We start from the raw sequence: 21,207 nt of genomic DNA, 5'->3' as shown, positions 1-21,207 counted from the left end.
GTGAAAGCGAGACAGACAGACAGACAGAGATACTTTCGCATTTATAATATTAGTATGGATTAAACTTATACACGCATATTGAACATTATGGCCTTATAAAGAACGGGCCCATAAGAAGGCCATTTTAGATAAAAAAAAATTGATTTTATTATAAAACGCATTGGTAATTAGTTAAAAGGTGTCAATGTGATACTCATTGCTCCTATTTTTAAAGAATTTCCATTTATACAGTGTGTAACAAAAATAAGTGATAATACTTTAGGGTGTGTACGTGTTCCTTGTAGAGAGTTCACTGTGAAAGTAGCTGCGCTGAAAGACGAATTTTTTTTTTCACTTTTGTATGGGCAAGGGCCCGAGCGTCACGAGTTTCCCCATACAAAAGTAAAAAAAAAATTTGGTCTTTCAGCACTGCTACTTTCACAGTGAACTCTCTACAAGGAACACGTACACACCCTAAAGTATTATCACTTATTTTTGTTACACACTGTATATTCTTAGTTATAAGATGATGTTCAAGCAATGTTCGTTATAGTTTTTTAAGATAATATAAATATATTGAGCATTTAATGTGTTGCTTAATTGAAAGAAATTATAATGTCGTTTTAGTAAAAGCAAATAAATAAATAATTGTAACTCTATTTTCAAGTTAAGCGACTGATGTATAACATTGGCCTTGTTTGGAGCTGTGCTGTGTTCCTTGCACGGCTATTTGGAAGAGCTTAGCAAAACTTAAGTTTATTGAATGGCTATTAAAGCTAGGTTAAAAAGAGATTTATAATATGATACCTTATGAAACAGAGCATTACTTAATAATTGGTTTTCTTAATTTATTTAGTTAATAAACGAATGACAAGCATTTTCCAGTTAGATTGGCCTTACATGGCTCAGAGTCCTTATATACTTTAATCAATTGTAAATAAACCTTTTGAATTTTTATATAATATGCGAAGAAACTTTTTCCCCAACCTAATATTATACCGAGTCATTAGTAAGTTTATTAAACAAGTACCGAGTACCAACTCAGACCAATTAAAATAAATGTTTATACTAGTACTTAGCAAATGATAAGTAATATTATTCTTAGTAAAAAGTAATCAACAATCGACAATCGTGGTGGAAGCATCTTGAATCTGCGAAGTGCGAACTCTCAACTCTACATATTATTATAATATGAAGATTTTCATCGAATGCAAAAAGATATGTAGAGATTCCTCATTTCTGAGTTTCTTACTCTACCTGCAGCTATTATTCTATGGCACATTTCATTTTACTTTACTAAGAATTGATTTAAAATAAAATTGCAATGATGTATTGTGTCGGTGCACTAATGATGTCTCGACAAACATTCTGAGCTCTATAATATGCCTACATATCTACGCGAGACGGCGACGGTCGGCACTTGTGTTACGTCGCGTCACGTACTACGCCATACACACATACAAACAAAACTTTTACGAGACATCCACTACAGTCTGCACAGATACCTATATTCGTATATTTCACTACTCACTGATTTCATTCATATACCGAAACTAGACCTGTGTTTTTGTTTCATTCGCACCCGTCGCAGACGCCGCGAGGGAGCGGGACGGGAGATCGGGCCGTACGTAATGGTGCTCGTTGAGGCGAGGCGCGTCGGTCGAAGTGTCGCGCGCTCCCTCGCGCAGTGGCGGGCGACGCGTTCACGGCGTGCGTTGTTTTAGCTGTACGCTGGTAGCGTCAAGCGTGTTTCATCACTATTGATGCTAAAGTTTCACGATGGTCGACCACAACCAGAAGATACTGCAGGAGTTGCTAAAGAAACCCGGGAATAATGTGTGCGCCGACTGCGGAGCAGAGGGTATGTCCGAGTGTCTCTAGTGGTTCACGTATCTCGTAAAGCGTGTTATTTCCTTGGGGTGAACAGGCAGGGGGGGCGTAGTGCGTCCATGCTCGCCAGTTCAGTGACCTCAGCGTAAAATGATTTTAATGAAAACAAATCATCTGTCCCGACTCCCGAGTTCACGAAATGATGAGATGAAACGAATTTACTGAGTAGTAGAGTAGGTACCTAAGCCAATATGTGCGGAGTGTAGCAGGAAGTGCTGTGTCAATTTAAAATTGTATGCGGCCGAAGCGTGGTCGTGAAAGCGTTTTTCGTATTTGTCCAATAACTCAATAAGACTTAACCTTACACTTTATCACCCGACACCATACAGAATGTAGAGCGGGGGCTGCGGTATCGGTTAAATATGTAGAGTTCTTGAGATTCTATATCAAAACACCGCCATGAAAATAATAGAGATGGTTGTGCAATACTTGTTGTGATCGGAATAATAGTATATTTTTCGTATTTATCTATACATGAAGAGTTCCTGATATTATTTTTTATTAAAATGTTAGTATGAAAATAATAGAGATGATTGTAAAATGTTGTATTCTTCAACTAACACCTTTTTCGTATTTATCCCATATTATATATCGATTTAAAAATGATTTAAATATATGATGATTATATACTATAACATTTAACTTTTAATATTATACTTTATTTAACAAATATGTAAAGTTCTTGATTTTCATAGTTGTTTTGATTGTGCAGAAAAACATGATGTAAATAACAAGTCAAGAGCTTTAATAATTATGTAACATATTAATAACAATAATATTATGTACTTGGAATATGTAGAGAATATAATTATTTTATTACAAACTCTTGGTTTTACATGTTTTAGAATTTTATTACCCTGTTATTATTGACGATTACGGGAAAATACCGGTTTAAAATTAATAGTATATTTAAAAAATTAGCAAATAGAACCGCTCCATTCCTTAAAATTAAAATAATTTAAGCTTTTAAAAACCGAAAATATTTTCGTTAATTATTTAGTTTTTAGGGTTCCGTAGTCAACAAGTAACCCTTATACTTTCGGTCTGTCTGTCCGTTTGTCTGTCTGTCCGCGGTTTTGCTCAGAGACAGGACCTACAAAGCTGTAATTTGGCATGAATGCACATATTAATGACGACAAAATGGTACATGAAGTCTTAATAAATATTACCTTCCCTACACATCAAGCCGAGATTAAATTTTTTTCACGTCTACCCCATCGTGTGGGGTGTCGTTGGATAGGTTGTAAAAAAATATTATGAGTGTTCATAGATCATTTTCCGATGAAAGTAACTGAGATGATGTTGTTAGTAGTGTAAAACCTGATCGAAGTGTAAAACACGTTATAAATGAAAAATCATTGACCATACAAAAATTAAAAATGACTAGCGGTAGGTACTACTAAACTCTATATAATTATGTATTGCGCGTGGCCCGACACGCACTTGGCCGGTTTTTTTAGAGATGGTAGAGCAATGAACAATCGAAGAGACTAAATGATTTTTTAATCATCGTACCCTGCCAGTTAAATTCGTAATAATTGGTTACTGTCTAGTAACTAGTACGATAAAATATAATAATAATAATAATAATGAACTCATTATTTGCACATAATAAAATACAAAATGCGAAAGAGAAACAATTTTTAGGAAGATCTCAAATAATGGCGGTCTTATACCGCTTTAAGCGGTCTCTTCCAGACAACCATAAAATAGTTACTTATACTTTTAAGTTATAATATTATGAATATATTATTATATAATAAATATTTCGTAAGTATCAAAGCTTTTGAAATAAAGAAAGTGAACTTTACCTTGTATTAATAAGTAGGTAATATAACTTAATATAATAAATCGGATAAATAATTGGACATTATTATATAATATATTAGTATAATATAATATATTAGTTATAATTAGGGTATGTTATTCGAATATTCGAATACTCGTTTTATTCGAATATTCGCCAAATTATTTTTCGAATAATTCGAATAGTTAAAATATTTTTTATTTTTGTTTAAAATGCCATGAAACATAAAATTAACATGGAATAAGAACATAATTAAGTTTATTTCAGAAAAATAATATTATTTATGAATAGTCTACATCTTAAATGATAATATTATAATATACTAGCTGTTGCCCGCGACTTCGTCCGCGTGGACTTTAGTTTATTATTATAGTTGTGTTACCATACATCGATTGAGTCGTTTACGGGCAAATCAGAAAAGTATATTGTGTGGGAACCGTACATTTTTCCGGGACAAAATTAGTATTCCTTGTCCTTTCTCGAGACTCAAAGTATCTCCATACCAAATTCCATCAAAATAGATTGAATAGTTTACGCGCAAATCATAAAAGTATATTGTGCAGTAGCCGTGAAATTTTCCGGGACAAAATGTATCCTATATTATTTTTCGGGACTCAAAGTATCTTTATACCAAATTTCAGCAAAATGGGTCCAGCCGTTTACGCGTGATGTCGTGACCACGCGAAATATAACGTTCCACGCAGCTTCACCCGCGTAAATTAGATATTTCACAAACAACTTAGTTCACAAAAAATAGCCTATGATCCTTCACGTGGTCTATTTCTTATCTGTGACAAATAACATAAAAATTGCTTTAGTAGTTCGTGAGATAAGCCCTTTTAAATAATTTCCCCCGTTTTTTCCACTTTTCCCTCTATTTCTTCACTCTTATTAGTCTTAACGTGATAAAATATAGCTTATAGCCTTTCTTGATAAATGTGCTATCGAACACTGAAAGAATTTTTCAAATCGGACCATAGTTCCTGAGATTAGCGCGTTCAAATAAGCCATTTCAAATAATTTCTCCCGTTTTTTCCACATTTTCCTCTACTTCTTAGCTCCCATAGTCTTAGCGCGATAAAATATAGCCAATAGCCTTTGTCGACAAATAGGCTATCTAACACTGAAATAATTTTTCAAATCGAACCAGTAGTTCCTGAGATTAGCGCGTTCAAAAAGCCATTCCAAATAATTTCTCCTGTTTTTTTCACACTTTCCTCCATTTCTTCGCTCCTATTAGTCTTAGCGCGATAAAATATAGCTTATAAGTTATAGCCTTCCTCGATAGATAGGCTATCTAACACTGAAAAAATGTTTCAAATCGGACCAGTAGCTCCTGAGATTAGCGCGTTCAAAAAGCCATTCTAAATAATTTCTCCCGTTTTTTCACACTTTCCCCAATTTCTTCGCTCCTATTAGTCTTAGCGCAGTAAAATATAGCAAAGTTAAGTCTAATATCAGCTGTTGATCACGACCACATGCCAGTGATATATCCACGTGCCAAAATATACTTGTTTATATTGGATTATCTTTATCTCTCTCGTTTTATATACGTCTGAAAGAGATGGTATTATTATTTTGACTGAGCAACAACCTAAGCGGGCCTTGTGCCTTAACGATTTCTCTATGACTCATAGAGCGGTTTTTCCTGGCCACCCTAAGTTTGTGCAGTGACTCAGAAGGAAAATTAGCCGTTACATAAACCAAATATAAACATTAAACAAGTGCATTGTTTTTTCGGATTTTCTGTCTGTGTAAACATTGCGCAGCTGTTTTTTTGGGGTTTTATGATTGTCACACTAAAAATCCATACTAATATTATAAATGCGAATAACAAACAGCTGAACTGATTTCGTCGAAAGGTACGGAGAAACTTCGAAGTATCCTATGACCTTTAGTAAAAAGTATCCTATGACCTTTCGTCCCGTGAAAAGGTCATAGGATACTTTTTAACCCAGAAAAAAGTACGGTTCCCTAGTGATAAACGAATTTTGGCGCAACGGATGTAATTAAGTAACTCTGTATTTTGATAAGGAGGCGTGTCGAATTTACTTCAATTCGAAAACAAAAATTCCTGTCTTTTGATATCGTATTAAAAGATTTAGGTTCTAAGAAAGTTGAGTCGGTGTTACTTAAAAATTTCAAACATTGTTCCTGTGGAGGCAGGAGATTAAGGTGCTCCCTCACCGGGAGCATATTCGCTTGTAATGTAACGTTACAGAGTCGAGTATCAGTGAGGGAGGAGAACCGAACATTACAATGCTCACCTTGTAATGATACAAAACCGGGCATTACAAATTACAAAGCGCATCTTGTAATGATACAGATTACAGTTTAATTTTTTGGGTTCAGTCAATACAAAGCTTACATCAAGTAGATTAATTTAGACTATATTGTTACAATTAAAGATGTAATTCGGGTTGCATTGTTTTGTCGTAACAGGGCCGTGGTGAGACATGTTCAATACTTAAGGAGAGTACTCGATTCTCATTATAATAATTATGTAATAAAATTAGGTACTTACTTAATTTTTTACAAAATCCCTTTATTTAAATAAATGAATCATGGACAGTGGACATTAAGTAAATTACACGGCTAGGCAAGTAGGCATTTGAAGGCAGCCTAATTACAAGCGGCCGCTACCTGTTGGGTAAATAAAATAGGCTGTTGCTAGTCGTCCGGTAATCGGATGAATAAAATAAATCTTAGTCGTCCGATTACCGGATGAATTAAAAAAAATAATTCATCCGATTACCGGACGACTAGCAACAGCCTAGACACTTCGAATAAAATAATTATTAATTTAATTTTAAGCTACATTTACTCAGTAATCAATTGATATTATTTTTTTCATCTAATATAAAAGCCAAATATCACGTCCCCGAGTATTGAAAATGTCTCACACTCACCAGTCATGCTTAATGTTACATTTATACAAGTGAATGCTCGCGGTGAGGGAGCACCTTTAGGTTGTAAAAACCTAGTCTTATATAACGAAGGCCCGTAAGCCCGTTCATAACAGTAACTGACCTATCATCACACGGAACTCTTTAGGCATCGGAAAGCTAATTAAATTGAATGGTGGCGTATTTTAATTTACTTACACCTAATTTTAACTTTCTCATATTGTGGTGACAGTAACTTATTATATGAACTAAAATAAGTAGACTTACAACATTTGGGTATACTGGGTCAGTGTTTTTACTACTTATTTTTTAACAATACGCGTCACTTTTAAACTTAAAAGTATTCAGAAGATTGATGCGTATCCGTACTAGTAATTTAATACATTTTAGTCGTAACTCGTACCTTAATAATTAATTTAGGCAATAAAATTTCACGTATTTTAAATAATATAGTAGTAAAAAAAAAGTAAAGTAGCTGTAATTATTAATTTCATTTTAAGTGAGACTCACATAATATTATAAAGGCTTCCTAAATAAAATAAAAAAACTTTTTCATCATTGCGAATTTGCGATCAATACAAAATGATTAAATCATTATAAACAGGATTAAATTAATCTACACATTTTTCATATTTTGAATCATCAATTAAAGTCAAAAATTGATAAAAAAAAACTGCAGTTGAGGGTAGCTCAAAATATTATCTTGTACACAATAATATTTAAATTCTTAGTTAATAGAATCAATTAGTGTTACTTTGCGGCAATCCATAACTTAAAATTTTAAAATACTCCGAGAAATATTGCTAAGCATAATAATATAATATAAATTTTATCTATACTAATATTATAATTCTGCAGAGTTTGTTACTTTGTTTGTTTGTTTGTTTGAACGCGCTAATCTCAGGAACTACTGGTCCGATTTGAAAAATTCTTTCAGTATTAGATAGCCCATTTATCGAGGAAGGCTAAAGGCTATATTTTATCACGTTAAGACTAATAGAAACGAAGAAATAGAGGAAAATGTGGAAAAAAAACGGGGGGAAATTATTTGAAAGGGCTTATTTGAACCCGCTAATCTCAGGAACTACTGGTCCGATTTGAAAAATTCTTTCAGTGTTAGATAGCCCATTGATCGAGGAAGGCTATAGGCTATATTTTATCACGCTAAAACTAATAGGAGCGAAGAAATAGTGGAAAATGTTGAAAAAACGGGGGAAATTATATGAAAGGGCTTATTTGAACGCGCTAATCTCAGGAAATACTGGTCTGATTTAAAAAAAAATCTTTCAGTGTTAGATAGCCTATTTGTTGAGGAAGGTTATAGGCTATATTTTATCACGCTAAGACTAATAAGAGCGAAGAAATAGAGTAAAGTGTGAAAAAAAACGGGGGGATTTTTTTGCGGAAAAATGTACGGTCGCGTGAAATTCCTAAATTACGCAAGCAAAGCAGCGCGGAACATCTATATATAATAAAATCGTAGGAAAGTCAATGCTGTACATTGAATATTTTTGTACAATAAATAATACTTGGGACGTGATCTACTATACTAACGCGGACGAAGTCGCGGGCAACAGCTAGTAAATTATAATAATACTAGTTATCCCGGCAAACATTGTTTTGCCATATAAGGTATTTCGCCCATTTTATTTGGGATATTATTAAATGCACATCAGAATAATTTTTCAGCACCCTACCTGAACTCCGCTAATTAACTGAATGCACACCAGAAAAACTAATGCTGATAAAATAAAAACAATTGATTAACTGAACATGTCCTTCAAAAAAAACTTAAACGTCATACAAAACGAGACGACCTTTATAACCGAATTCACACCAAAAATATGGTTCATATATCGGTTATATTATTTGTAAAACTAAAATTTAAATTGTTTATCAAAAATACTAACTTGCACTCTAAATTGGACAATCTTACTACGGAATTTCGAAAAACGATATCGAAAGGTGCATCACAATAAAATCAATTTCTTTTATCAAAACAAGTCTACAAATTGACAAATCGTGCAACTAAAATATTTTTAACCTAACTTTATTTTCTTTTTGTTTCTCTGTTTTACCGAAAAATATGTTGGGCCCTCCTCATCTAACGCCGCCCTCACTCCTTTGCGCTCGCTCTTTACTCTTTAGCGACCACAGATATATCTTGATCTATTTCTGTGTTAGCGATAAAGATTTTTGGTAATTATGATGAGATATGGTAAAAGATTTTATCATTCCAAAACCATATAATTCAAGGTTTCTTGATAAAAATTATCAAAATTCACTACTATATTGTAATTGTATGGGTTAATAAATTGATTAATGATTCTTAAATAATTAATAGCAATGTTGGCCCAATACGACTTGATTGGGTTAGGTTAGATGGCTAAGGCAGGAGCGCAGCGTAGCTCCCGCCTTAGCCATCGTGGTTATTTTTTGTGAACCACCCAGAAGTAGGAGGCCCGCGTAGCGGGGCTCCGTCGACTCATAATTGAAGCCAGTTGTTTTTTTTTCTTTTTTTTTTCTTTAGTAGCTTGTCAACCCCTAGAGTGCAATTCCTAAGCTGGAGGCTTAATTATTTTGCAATATATCAGTAAGGAACCCTTTGTGCGCGAATCCGGCTCGCTTTTTGCCGATTGTTTATTATTATTGTTTATAAACTGAGTTAACATTAAGTGTGCCAAAGTTTAGTCTATGTTAAGTTAGCACTTGATGATTTTTATGTGTTCTTAATTATATGAACATAACAGATTAAATTGGGTTTTATTTAGAATAAATGATGTTCCTAAAAGTAATTTAGGTGATGGTTTTCCTTAAAAAAGTTGTAGTATGTTTGTTGAACTAAGGAATTGTTAGATTTACTATATTAATAATAGTTATTCGTTCAGTAAAACAGTTTTGCAAATAAGTTTAAATAGTGTGCTTAATTCGCATTATTTAGGGTGCATAATTAGTGTGCAAGTCAGTATTTTTGGTGAGACTTTCAAATATTTTGATCGAAAAAAGGGAATATATAGATATTGATTTAAATGCATGCCATTTTATTTTATTGAAGTGACTAAATAAGTTGTACGCAGGCAAAACCGCAGAATATTTCGTTACAGTTAGATAATACATAATTACATAATATTGATTTGTAATGATATAATATACAGTGTTAATTGTAATGCGACCCTTTGACCCGTGTTTGTGGTCTGTGATAAATATAATTAATAATATCAGTAATTTGTAATAAGTTTCCATTTTTGCCATTTGGGTAAGGAACCTTAAAAAAGGGGAAAAATTTTCACCTTTTTAGTATCTTTGTTATCAAAATGTTAACAAAGATAATAAAAAAGAGGCTGACGCGGACGAAGTCGTGGGCAACAGCTAGTATTTACATAAACTCTTTGAAGAAAGAGAAAATTTATACTAATATCGCCACCTTGGGGAAGAAAGGTCGTAAAAGCCATTTTGACGAAAATGAGTTATGAATGCAGTCTTACTTAAAATTTTCCGCTCTATCGATTGGTGTATATAACTTTTGTCAATTCGCATAACAGAGGCTTTTACGACCCACGTGATTTCAGCGTCTAAACAGGCTTTTTGTGGGAATTTACGGTGTAAGAACCAAAAAATATATTATTCCTGTGAATAAGGGTCGTAAAAGATAGTAAGTTTGGAGCAATCTAGGTGTTTTTTCAATTAACAAAGTAAAAAATGGTGATTGGTCGTAAAAACCAAAGTTTGGTACACTTTTGATTTACAGCCATATGGTTAGTAGAATTTGGTATATACGCCCATCATTCAAAGAATATGTACTAGTGCTAAAGTATAATACACCTATTTAAAATGCACTCGCGAGGTGGAACTGTCTTTTATCACCATTAAATTTTTTTATATAAAAAAAATCGTAGATCGTTTTCAAGGTGTCGGCCGGCATGGTCTGGATGTAAACATAATAAACAGATAGTGACATTGTTTAGGTTGTGGTGTGATTGTTTAATAAGAAATTGTAGCTACAAAAGTGCACAATAATAAAAAGTGCAATTTATATTCTGTTATTGTATGATAATTGATAACTGATAAGCGATGTTATTGCGATGATTGATTATTTACTTAAAAGAAGAAGCGTGCTCCAATCTCTGTTAAATTTGAGAAATCAAACACTTACTTTCTTATTTTTTCTATTTTGTTTCGTAAGAATCATTAGTAAAATAATATTATAATAATATTATTAGCTATCCAATTGAAATTTACTAACTTTAAAAACTTTTACAAACTTAGCGTTCGTATATAATGGTCGTATCGAACGTAAGCCGGGACTACATGGCTTTTATGCCCCAATTTGCTTAAATTCTTGCTTCGGATACCACGCAGACAGAGCAGCAACCGAGTGGAGCCGGCAACTGTGGAGAAATTACCTGCAGCGTTACCATTTATAAAGGGAGTCACTGATAAAGTTAGCTATATTCTAAGGAAAGCTAAAAACAAACTTTAAGCCGCCCAAAAAGATCAGCCAATGTTTACCATCAGTGAAATTCATCTTACCCCTTCAAGATGCAGGAAACTACAAACTTGACTGTGACTGTGGCCTCTCTTATATAGAGCAAATATATTATATAGGGCAAAAGAGCCGTCAATATCCGTATCATGGAATACATTGCAGATGTCAAACACCGTAGGAACACCAAGTCCGCAATTTGTGAACACACACTGGATCAACCTCGCCACTACATACAATTCGATAAGCAAATACTTGCAAAAGAAGCAAGATACCTTCCAAGAATGATAGACGAGGCCATAGAAATTAAAAAAGACCCAAATTTTAACCGCGAAGATGGCTGCGTTTAACCTGTTGGCTAAGCGTTATCCAGCTGTAGTGTTGAACGCTGCCGCCAACAAGTCGGCTAAACGACGTATAGCTGTGTGATTGAATGGCGTTGTGCAGTCAAATGGCTAGCTGAATGGCTTTTTTAACCAGTCGACTGCGACATATATAAGATGTAAGCCTGTAACCTTCTAAAGTTTTGTTTTTTTAAGTTACTTTCAACATTGTATTCACTTTTTTTAACAAAGAAATTTTCAATTTTTCTACAGTTTAATTTGGAAATTCTATAGTTACTTATCAATAAACACTAATAAACATCACTTTATAAATAAAACTGGATAAATTTTATGTAATTAAATTTATTTCACCTACGCAAGATGGTTTTTGTTACCCAAACTTATAGTGAAGTAGGTAAAGTTATAGCAGTTACGACTCTCGACGTTCCTTTTTACTGATTGTACGACTCCCTCTATTTTGTAGTCGTGGTTTTTACGCCCAACAACAGAAAAGTTCATTTAGTTACGACTCATATGTATGAAATATCTTAAAAAACCATGGGGCGTATAAACCATTTTTACGAAAAAATTGGGTCGTAATTCCACGCTTACTTCTAAAGTAAGCAATGGACATTAAAATAAGGTTTACCATTCGATGGGCCATAAAAAAATAATATATCTCACATAATTGGGCTAAATAATATTAGAAAACAAAAAATTTACAGCTGATTTATTTTTAAAATTTTTGTTTTTTGCTTCTCCTGTAAAGTCGGGTTTTGGTTTTTACGACCTTTCTTCCCCAAGGTGGCGATATTATAAAATGCGAAAGAGTGCCTGTCAGTCTGTTACCTCTTCACGCTCGAACCGCTGGAGTCGGGGCGGATTTTGATATTTGCAGTAGCGGCGTGGGGGGGGGGGGGGGGGGGGGGGGGGGGGTGATACTTAGTATGGAAATACTTCGAGTCCCGGGAAACGAATTTTGGCGCAAAGGAGTTGCGGGCGTCATCTAGTTTTGAATATTTCGCAGAAATACCACGTTCTCACACAAAACCGGCGTGAAACAGCGCTTGCGCTGTGTTTCGCCGAGTGAGTGAGTTTACCGGAGGCCCAATCCCCTACCCTATTCCCTTCCCTACCCTCCCCTATTCCCTTCCCTTCCCTATTACCCTATTCCCTCTTAAAAGGCCGGCAACGCACCTGCAGCTCTTCTGATGCTGCGAGTGTCCAAGGGCGACGGAAGTTGCTTTCCATCAGGTGACCCGTTTGCTCGGTTGCTCCCTTATTTCATTAAAAAAAACATCACTCTAAATTCGAATGCAGAGCCAAACGGCCGCGATTCTAGATAAAAGCATCATTCCTTGAAACCTTTCTTTTAATTTTTTTATTATGTAATACAAAGTTAAAGTAAATAAAACGATGTCTAATAATATTAATAAATTATAAAATTAAAATCCAGCAATAAATATTTCTATAAAAAAATGTCCAACGCTTCTTGACTCTACAGTCTACATATTGAAGCACGGTCATGGTCGAATCTTACTTTCAAAATTAAAAAGTATCCTATGTCCTTTCCCAGGACTCAAAGTATCTCCATCTCCATACCCAGCGAAATCGGTTCAGTGGCTTGGGCGTGAAGAGGTCAGACAGACACACTTTTACATTTTAAATAACATTAGTATCAATATTTAGAGTTTTATCCTGCCTGGCTGCGCCTGCGCATCCTATTTCATACACCTCTATTTCATTATTATTAAATGTTCAACAGCTGCACTCACATACACACACACACACTCACATGCGCGTCGTATGACGTACTGTCGGTGTAGTATTGTTTACGAAGTCCGTGTGTTCTCTATTTTCGTATGACCACCGCAGAGATCGTTAATAACACTGATTCATGTTGGTCTCTTACGTGGGAATATCAATTAGGCCGATTTCGATAGTCCAATTATGTTTACACTAGACGCCCGCAACTCCGTCGCGCCAAAATTCGTTCATAGCGCGGAAAACGTACATTTTTCCGGGATAAAAAGTATCGTGTGTCCTTTCCCGGGACTCAAAGCATATCCGTGTTCAATTTCAGCAAAATCGCTTGAGCGGTTTGGGCGTGAAGAGGTAACAGACAGACAGACAGAGTAAACCGACAGACTTTCGCATTTATATTAACTGTATGGATTATAGAAGTCAGAATAATTCTGACAGGAGGTAAAGAGAAGACAATTTAGTTTTCAGTAGACGAGACAATCTAAAGGTGCCTCTTCACAATGGACCATGCTGGCCCACTACCAGTTACCACCACTACAAGCCATCGCCATCCATTGTGTAGACGGGGTGTATGATGGCGCACGAATTTCTATTGATTTACTCGTGGTATACGGTTGACGATTATACTATGCGATGGCCCAATTCAGGCCTCGTTGGGCCATCGTATATAATTTTATTTATTTATTTTGCCTCATTTATATTTAAGTACATAATATTATAAAAATTACAATAATTTTTTAAACATTTTATTAAGTAACAATAATTTAAATATTATAACAAAATAATGAATATACTTATATTAAATAAACCTATCAAGCCGTAAGGACACCGGTGACCGCGACAACAATAGAGTAACAATATAGATTTCCAAGAATAAAGAAGATATAAGTATTATTTTGTTTTCCTAGAAAGACTATATATGTTCGAGATAACATCTACCTGCATGCCAAATTTCAGCCCGATCCGTCCAGTGGTTTGGGCTGTGCGTTGATAGATCACTCTGTCAATCAGTCAGTCACCTTCGAGTTTTATATGTACTACTAACTAATATATATTCTGTGGTACTATGTACGTTATACGTATTAATCTATATATATAAAACTCAAAGGTGACTGACTGATTGACATAGTGATCTATCAACGCACAGCCCAAACCACTGGACGGATCGGGCTGAAATTTTGCATGCAGATAGATGTTATGACGTAGGCATCCGCTAAGAAAGGATTTTGATAAATTCCAACCCCAAGGGGTTCAAATAGGGGATGAAAGTTTGTATATAATAATACTTCTTAACGCGAGCGAAGCCGCGGGCAAAAGCTCGTAATATTATATGTCCATGAAAATTGTTGTTTACAATTCCCACAATTTGTTATCATTGCTGATAAAAATCTTAGCGAAATAGACAAAAGATAAATATTATAACTCGACTATAGGTAAACAAATTATTATTAACAGAATGTTTTCCGCAACTTTGCTTGCATCGAAATTCGTTTATTATAGCGCCGAAGGCTGGGAATCTTTCATTTTTAGGGTTCCGTACCCAAAGGGTCTGTCCGTCTGTCCGTCTGTCCGTCAGTCCGTCTGTCCGTCTGTCCGTCTGTCCGTCCGTCCGTCCGTCCGTCCGTCCGTCCGTCCGTCCGTCCGTCCGTCCGTCCGTCCGTCCGTCCGTCCGTCCGTCCGTCCGTCCGTCTGTCTGTCTCCAGGATGTATCTCAAGAACCGCTATAGCTAGGCTTCTGAAATTTTTACAGATTGTGTAAATCTATTACCGCCATAACAACAAATACTAAAATCAAAATAAAATTAATATTTAAGCGGGGTTCCCCGTATACAATAAACGTGATTTTTTGGCCTTTATTGCTTGATATCAATAATGGCAACAAGTAGGAACTTGATACTTTCACAAAAGCCTTAATAATTATACTTCAATAATTAGTAATAATAATAATAAAATAAAAAATTAAGGGGGGCTCACAAAAAAAAATATTTTTTGTCTATTTTTGCTCTACAACGGTACGGAACCCTTCGTGCGCTTGTCTGACTCACACTTGTCCGATTTTTTTCATAAGAACTATTAGAATACTGAATAGTATGAGTAATTATAATATTAGCATGGAGGTATAGGTTTAAGGGTAGCAGGATAATATTATTATACTTAAAAATAAAATCGTATCGGTCGCTACACACACAGATATAATATAACATAAGCTGCCAAGTGCCAAAACATCTCTTTGTTTCACCGGCCACCGCATAAAATGCTCTCAACATTTTTCGGTAAATTTCCTAAAGACCAAAAGTTTCGACTTGACCTTGTAATCCAAAAAGTTTTGTTTGTACAATTTTATGTGAATAGGATGTTGTGATTTTCGCGTTCATTTATCTCCACATTCCGCGACCGGTTTATAATTTAATAAATCGAAAGGACAGATACTGCCCCTAAGCATTGTCCGACCGAAGATCTAATTTTGGTCGAAGCCGAAGCCGATTAATCGGCAATTGCCACAACCTTCGGCCGAAGCCGAAGCCGAAGTTTTTCCAAATTCTCATCCGTTTTTTTAACTACACGCGCTGGAAGTTTCGGAATTGCTCTCAGGCATCTACATTAGCCGCTGCTACAATCCCTGGTACAGTGACAAAATATATTATTGTTTTAGTGAAGCCTCAGGCGCTGGTAAGTCGCCTATTGTCCTTGGCGTCAAGAAATTACCTACATTTTCCACCCCCACTCTTGAGGGGTCAGCCCATTCCCGAATGTTTTTTTATACATTTAACTAAGCAGGCTAACAATTAGTGTAAGTTCCAACTGATGGAAACTTTTTACCGTAATGCCTTGCGTCGTCTGTAACACCAGGGGTGCTACTGGTGCGTTGCCGTGTCAAGGGGTGTAATGAGGGGATGGGCGGATGTGCTTATAGGCATCTCACTTACTGAACGAAGCATAGAAGCGGTAAAGCTACTATTCAAACAGAATTAGAAAGGAATATTTAAAAATAAAACACTTTTTATTTTCACTTTTTCTGAGCGTGTAGTTCAAAAAAGGATGAGAATTCGGAAAATGCGTGTAGAATCAAAATTATAGAGAATTTAATAAGTTTTTTTTTTCATTGTAGAACATTTTTGCTACAACGCATCGTATTTTAGTTATTAGCCAAAAAAACAAAAATTTAGAATTTTGTCACCCTCCCCTCACTCCTGCTCACCTCCTAGACTTAAGGACTTTTAGTAGGTTTTGTTCCTAAGCACCCTGAATAAGTTCCAGCAGAAATCTCTGAGGTTCCCACTCACGCATTCTACAACTACTTTATTGACTGTACTATTGTAAAAAATAATAATTTCTTTATTATTTCACAAATAACAATAATTAGACCAATCAATCAGTCTTTGTTTTACTCGACTAGACCGAAACTAGACTAAAAAATAAAAAAACAAACACTAACTTCTTAATAAAAAATTAAATGATTTAATAAGAAGTTAATGTTTGTTTATTGTATTTGACAGTGACTCCGAGTGGCCTCCGCATACACGACCGGTCTGTCGCTCTCTCACGACTCACTCAGTCTTTCGTTCAATTTCGATGGCTGTACGGACCTTCGGCAAAGCTTCGGCTTCGGCCGGGTTTTAGGCCGAAGCCGAAGGTTTCGCCGAAGGTGGTTTTTTTGGCCGAAGGCTTCGGCCGCCGAAGCCGAAGCCGACGCTTCGGTCGGACACTACTAAGCATATAGATAATAAGTTACTATGAGTATACACTATACAATACATAACATACATCCTGTAACAAATCAAAGAGGTTCAATCATAAAGTATGTCACACCTACAGGGGGTTGATGAAGAGTGACATGGATAAGGACCGTGAGATAAATAGAGAAGGGGGGTCTCACAAATGGGACCAAGGGTGACAAGGGGGGGAAGGTCTAAAAATCATGAAAATCGTGTGACATAATTTTTTATGATGTGTAGTGTATGTGTCCAATAAAATATATTATGTAGAGTTGAAATTATTGTAAGCACGTTCTGATTTGAGTTTGGGCAAAACTCTAAAAGTAAGTGGTTTGTTTGACGGATAATTTTTTTTGTACTTGTACTTGAAAATTAAGAGTCCGGGTGCCATCACAATTTTCATACAAACGTAATACCAAGATCATTTCCCATACGAGAATATTTGCCATATTTGAGTTATTATTCAGCTTGAGATAGTAATTACCTAGGTTCCTGTACAATGATTCACTGCAAAATATTTACATACCAATAATATGAACGATTACAATATTTACATACTTACTAAATTGTAATCGTTCATGTTTTTTGGTAAGTATGTAAACATTTTGCAGTGAATTTTTGTACGTAAGTATATAATACTAGCGACCCGCCCTAGCTTCGCATCGGGTATAAAATATATTTGAGTTGGCCAATGGGGCAATGGCCCACGGCACCACACAATCCCACCACTGTATCTCCTGTGTCGCCAAGATCGACAGCAGTGTCCAACCACGAAAATGATATAATGATCTCAGGGAGCCCGAGGGTCATGCTAAAGCTGTCTTGGGCAACTAAATTAATCAGAACAAAACAGGAAAAGTAGGAAAAATTCCAATTTCCCTCCCCATACAAAGCGGGAGACAGCACAAAGTTGCAATGACCGAAAGTCAAAGCCACGCAAAATAGTAAGTACCTAGAATCGGAATTCGGAGGACGAATAAAAATATGAAAAACGAAAATAGCTAAAACTGACTAATTTACTATACCATTAATGAATATTGTTCACTCCATTTTCCTGTATACGTAGACTGCAACTATTTTTAGACTAAATTTACAATTCTAAACAATTCTCAAAGGTGCGGTAGCCAAAAACAAACTGAGTATATTGTTTTCATCGAATTATGATAATATTATGAGAGTTGGAAGTAGCTCGGACTTTTTATGGTCACTTGTGCTTTAAACTTCTTATTTTAGATTCACGGCCGCACTCAGCGGCGAATATTATTTACTTGACAAAGCCCATATTGTAATTGGCCTATGATGAAGATTTTGACAGATAATGTACGCAGTATGGGCCATTTTATCCCGGAAAACGTGTACGGTTCTCTTGCGATTAACGAATCTTGGCACAACGGACGGCGTCATCTATGGAGTACAATATAAGATAAAGTACCTACATACGCCGCTATTCTGCTAAAAGTCGGAACAATAGCTGTACTAGCTGTAATTTCCATAGAAAAACACTTGTCGAGCATTAGTATAGTCATGGACTTGTGGTGTAATGATCATTTTCTGTTGACGTTATGTGACGTCACTTTGCGTAAGACCTACGTATACCCACGCAATATACAATGGCTATTGTAGTAAGAATTGCTACCAATCGAAAATAAGTTGAATGTGTTATGTGGAGCGTCATGCTTGTGGTTTTACAAACACATGACGCAGATGAGACAAAAGATGACGAGGATCGCTAGTTTAAAATGGGCTAGTTTTCATAATCATGTTTATTTATGCCAATCGCTTATTCCATCTTTTTCAGCAATGTTGCCAATTTAGCTCAGAACAGGAAAATAAGCAATTTAGCGACTTTGTCGCTAGAAATGACGACTTTTGCTTAAGTCTTAGCGACTTCAAAAAAAGTTTTGACGACAAAAATACTAGTTCAGCGACTTATCTAGCGACTTTTGTAGTAGGTATAGGTAAATTAAAAATCAGTTCTAGAGTCATTATTGGATAAATTTTTAGTCAACTCGATACAGTGCCAATGACTGCCAAGAGATACAATAAGGAAAACAAAAGCACCTAACCTTATTAAATTAAAGACATGATAATTGATAGTTTTCAAATCAAAGCATTCAGACACTGAAGAATTATTTGACTTATTAAGTGACGACGATGAATATAACTGATTTACTTAATATTTTTTATAGTAATTTTGATTATTTTTATTTGTTTATTACTATACTATTTTTAATATAAGTGATTGTTTTAATGATTGTATAATTTAAAGAGCTTTTGCCCGCGGCTTCGCTCGCGTTAAGAAGTATTATTATATACAAACTTTCATCACCTATTTTAACCCCTTGAGGGTGGAATTGATCAAAATCCTTTCTTAGCGGATGCCTACGTCATAACATCTACCTGCATGCCAAACTTCAGCCCAATCCGTCCAGTGGTTTGGGCTGCGCGTTGATAGATCACTATGTCAATCAGTCAGTCACCTGACTTGAGTTTTATATATATAGATTAAAAGTATTTTTTTTATAATTTAGGTAGGTACCTATGTTCTACACGATGTGTATTTGAATCTAATAACTTATGTACCTACTTTTAATTTTTTTCACATACCTATCACAACCTTTCACACCTCTTCTGCCTCTCCCATGGGCGTACCCAGGTTCTGAGTCTGGGGGGGCAAATCAGATTTTTTATAAGCTAGGTGTTTATAAAGAATAAAAAAATAATAATTTTTAGTTGTAAAAATATTGTATTGCAAACAAATGGCAAAAGTTCGTTTTCTTAATTTTTAGTTTTCTGAGTCTGGGGTGGCAAATCAGATTTTTTATAAGCTAGGTGTTTATAAAGAATAAAAAAATTAATAATTTTTAGTTGTATAAATGTTGTATTGCAAACAAATGGCAAGAGTTCATTTTCTTAATTTGTAATTTTTAGAGAATAGTACTAGAATACCCCTGACCCCCCCTCGGTACGCCCATGCTCTCCCATACAAAATCCTGCGTTCGCTTCTGGTGGAATTAATTTTAGCGACTTGCTAGCGACTTTTGATGTTGAGTCTAGCGACTCGAACTTCTAGGAGTTGGCAACACTGTTTTTCAGACTGCGACGCAGTTACACGTTACAATAATATTATATTGTGTATTACGGGCGCGGCGACCTACACTACCTAGCTATTAGAAAAATATGTATACATAAATAAACACCTTTAATGATTAATGATTATAGTAGATTAAATAATAATAGACAAATATTTAATCATCTACCAGCTCTACATAATTATAAATTAATCTTATATATAAAAATGGATTTTCAAATGTGTTAGTCGCGCTAAAACTCGAAAACGGCTGAACGGATTGGGCTGATTTTTAGTCTTAAAATATTCGTAGAAGTCCAGGGAAGGTTTTAAATTGACACGAAGTTCACCGGGACAGCTAGTTTTATAATATTTGTGGTTTCGGATAATGATTGAGGATCGACTCACCGCGCCCCTCTTGCCTTTCCAGTTTCCACGCCGCGGCGCACTCTTTGAGAACCTCTGATCTATACAATATGTTCGCAGGTCGTGTCGTAACATGTTATTTGTTAGGACTTGGGACTTAGGCTCTATTTTTTGTTGTAATAACAAGACTTGGATGTTGAAAAGGCGACAGTCTGACATCAGAGTCCACAGAAACGAATGATAGGATTAGGTTACTATTATCAGTGTATCACCCCAAAGTTAACTTGGCGACTGTTAATCTATATAGATTAAGATTGACATAATTATGTTAATGGGCGTACTTCGCATATAAATGGCAAGTTTAATATTATTAATTAACGGCCGTTCCAATATTTGATCTATCTCTGGTTTTGCCGTACTAGAGATAGGAATAGCTCACATTAGACATTAGAGACATATATTTTTTGACATATCTAAGACAGGAAAGTGTATATATATATATATATATATATATATATATATATATATATATATATATATATATATATATATATATATATATATATATAAACTCAAGGGTGACTGACTGATTGACATACGGCCGTTCCCAATATTTGATCTATCACAATTGACATAAAATATATGTCTCTAATGTCTAATGTGAGCTATTCATATCTCTAGTAGGGCAAAACCAGAGATAGATCATATATTGGGAACGGCCGATAGTGATCTATCAACGCACAGCCCAAACCACTGGACGGATCGGGCTGAAATTTGGCATGCAGGTAGACGTTATGACTTAGGCATCCGCTAAGAAAGGATTTTGATCAATTCCAACTCCAAGGGGTTACAATAGGGGATGAAAGTTTGTATATAATAATCCTTCTAACGTACTCTACAATA

The 21,207-nt window shown here is 35.2% G+C and overlaps 1 protein-coding gene across 2 annotated transcripts in view; it reads left to right on the top strand.

The window, feature by feature from the left end:
- Positions 1-1,657: 1,657 nt before the first annotated feature.
- LOC121739174 (arf-GAP with dual PH domain-containing protein 1-like) overlaps positions 1,658-21,207 on the top strand; it is a 42,386-nt gene continuing 22,836 nt past the window's right edge. For both annotated transcript variants that reach the window (XM_042131522.1, XM_042131523.1), the window contains exon 1: positions 1,658-1,840. In XM_042131522.1, coding sequence (XP_041987456.1) covers positions 1,759-1,840 — 82 coding nt within the window. In that variant the 5' untranslated portion in view covers positions 1,658-1,758. The remainder of the gene's footprint in view (positions 1,841-21,207) is intronic.

The sequence above is a fragment of the Aricia agestis genome, chromosome Z (assembly GCF_905147365.1).
Source record: "Aricia agestis chromosome Z, ilAriAges1.1, whole genome shotgun sequence".
In the NCBI taxonomy this organism is placed as follows: domain Eukaryota; kingdom Metazoa; phylum Arthropoda; class Insecta; order Lepidoptera; family Lycaenidae; genus Aricia; species Aricia agestis.
Note: the sequence above shows the minus strand (reverse complement) of the source record. Positions and strands in the feature narration are given on the sequence as shown.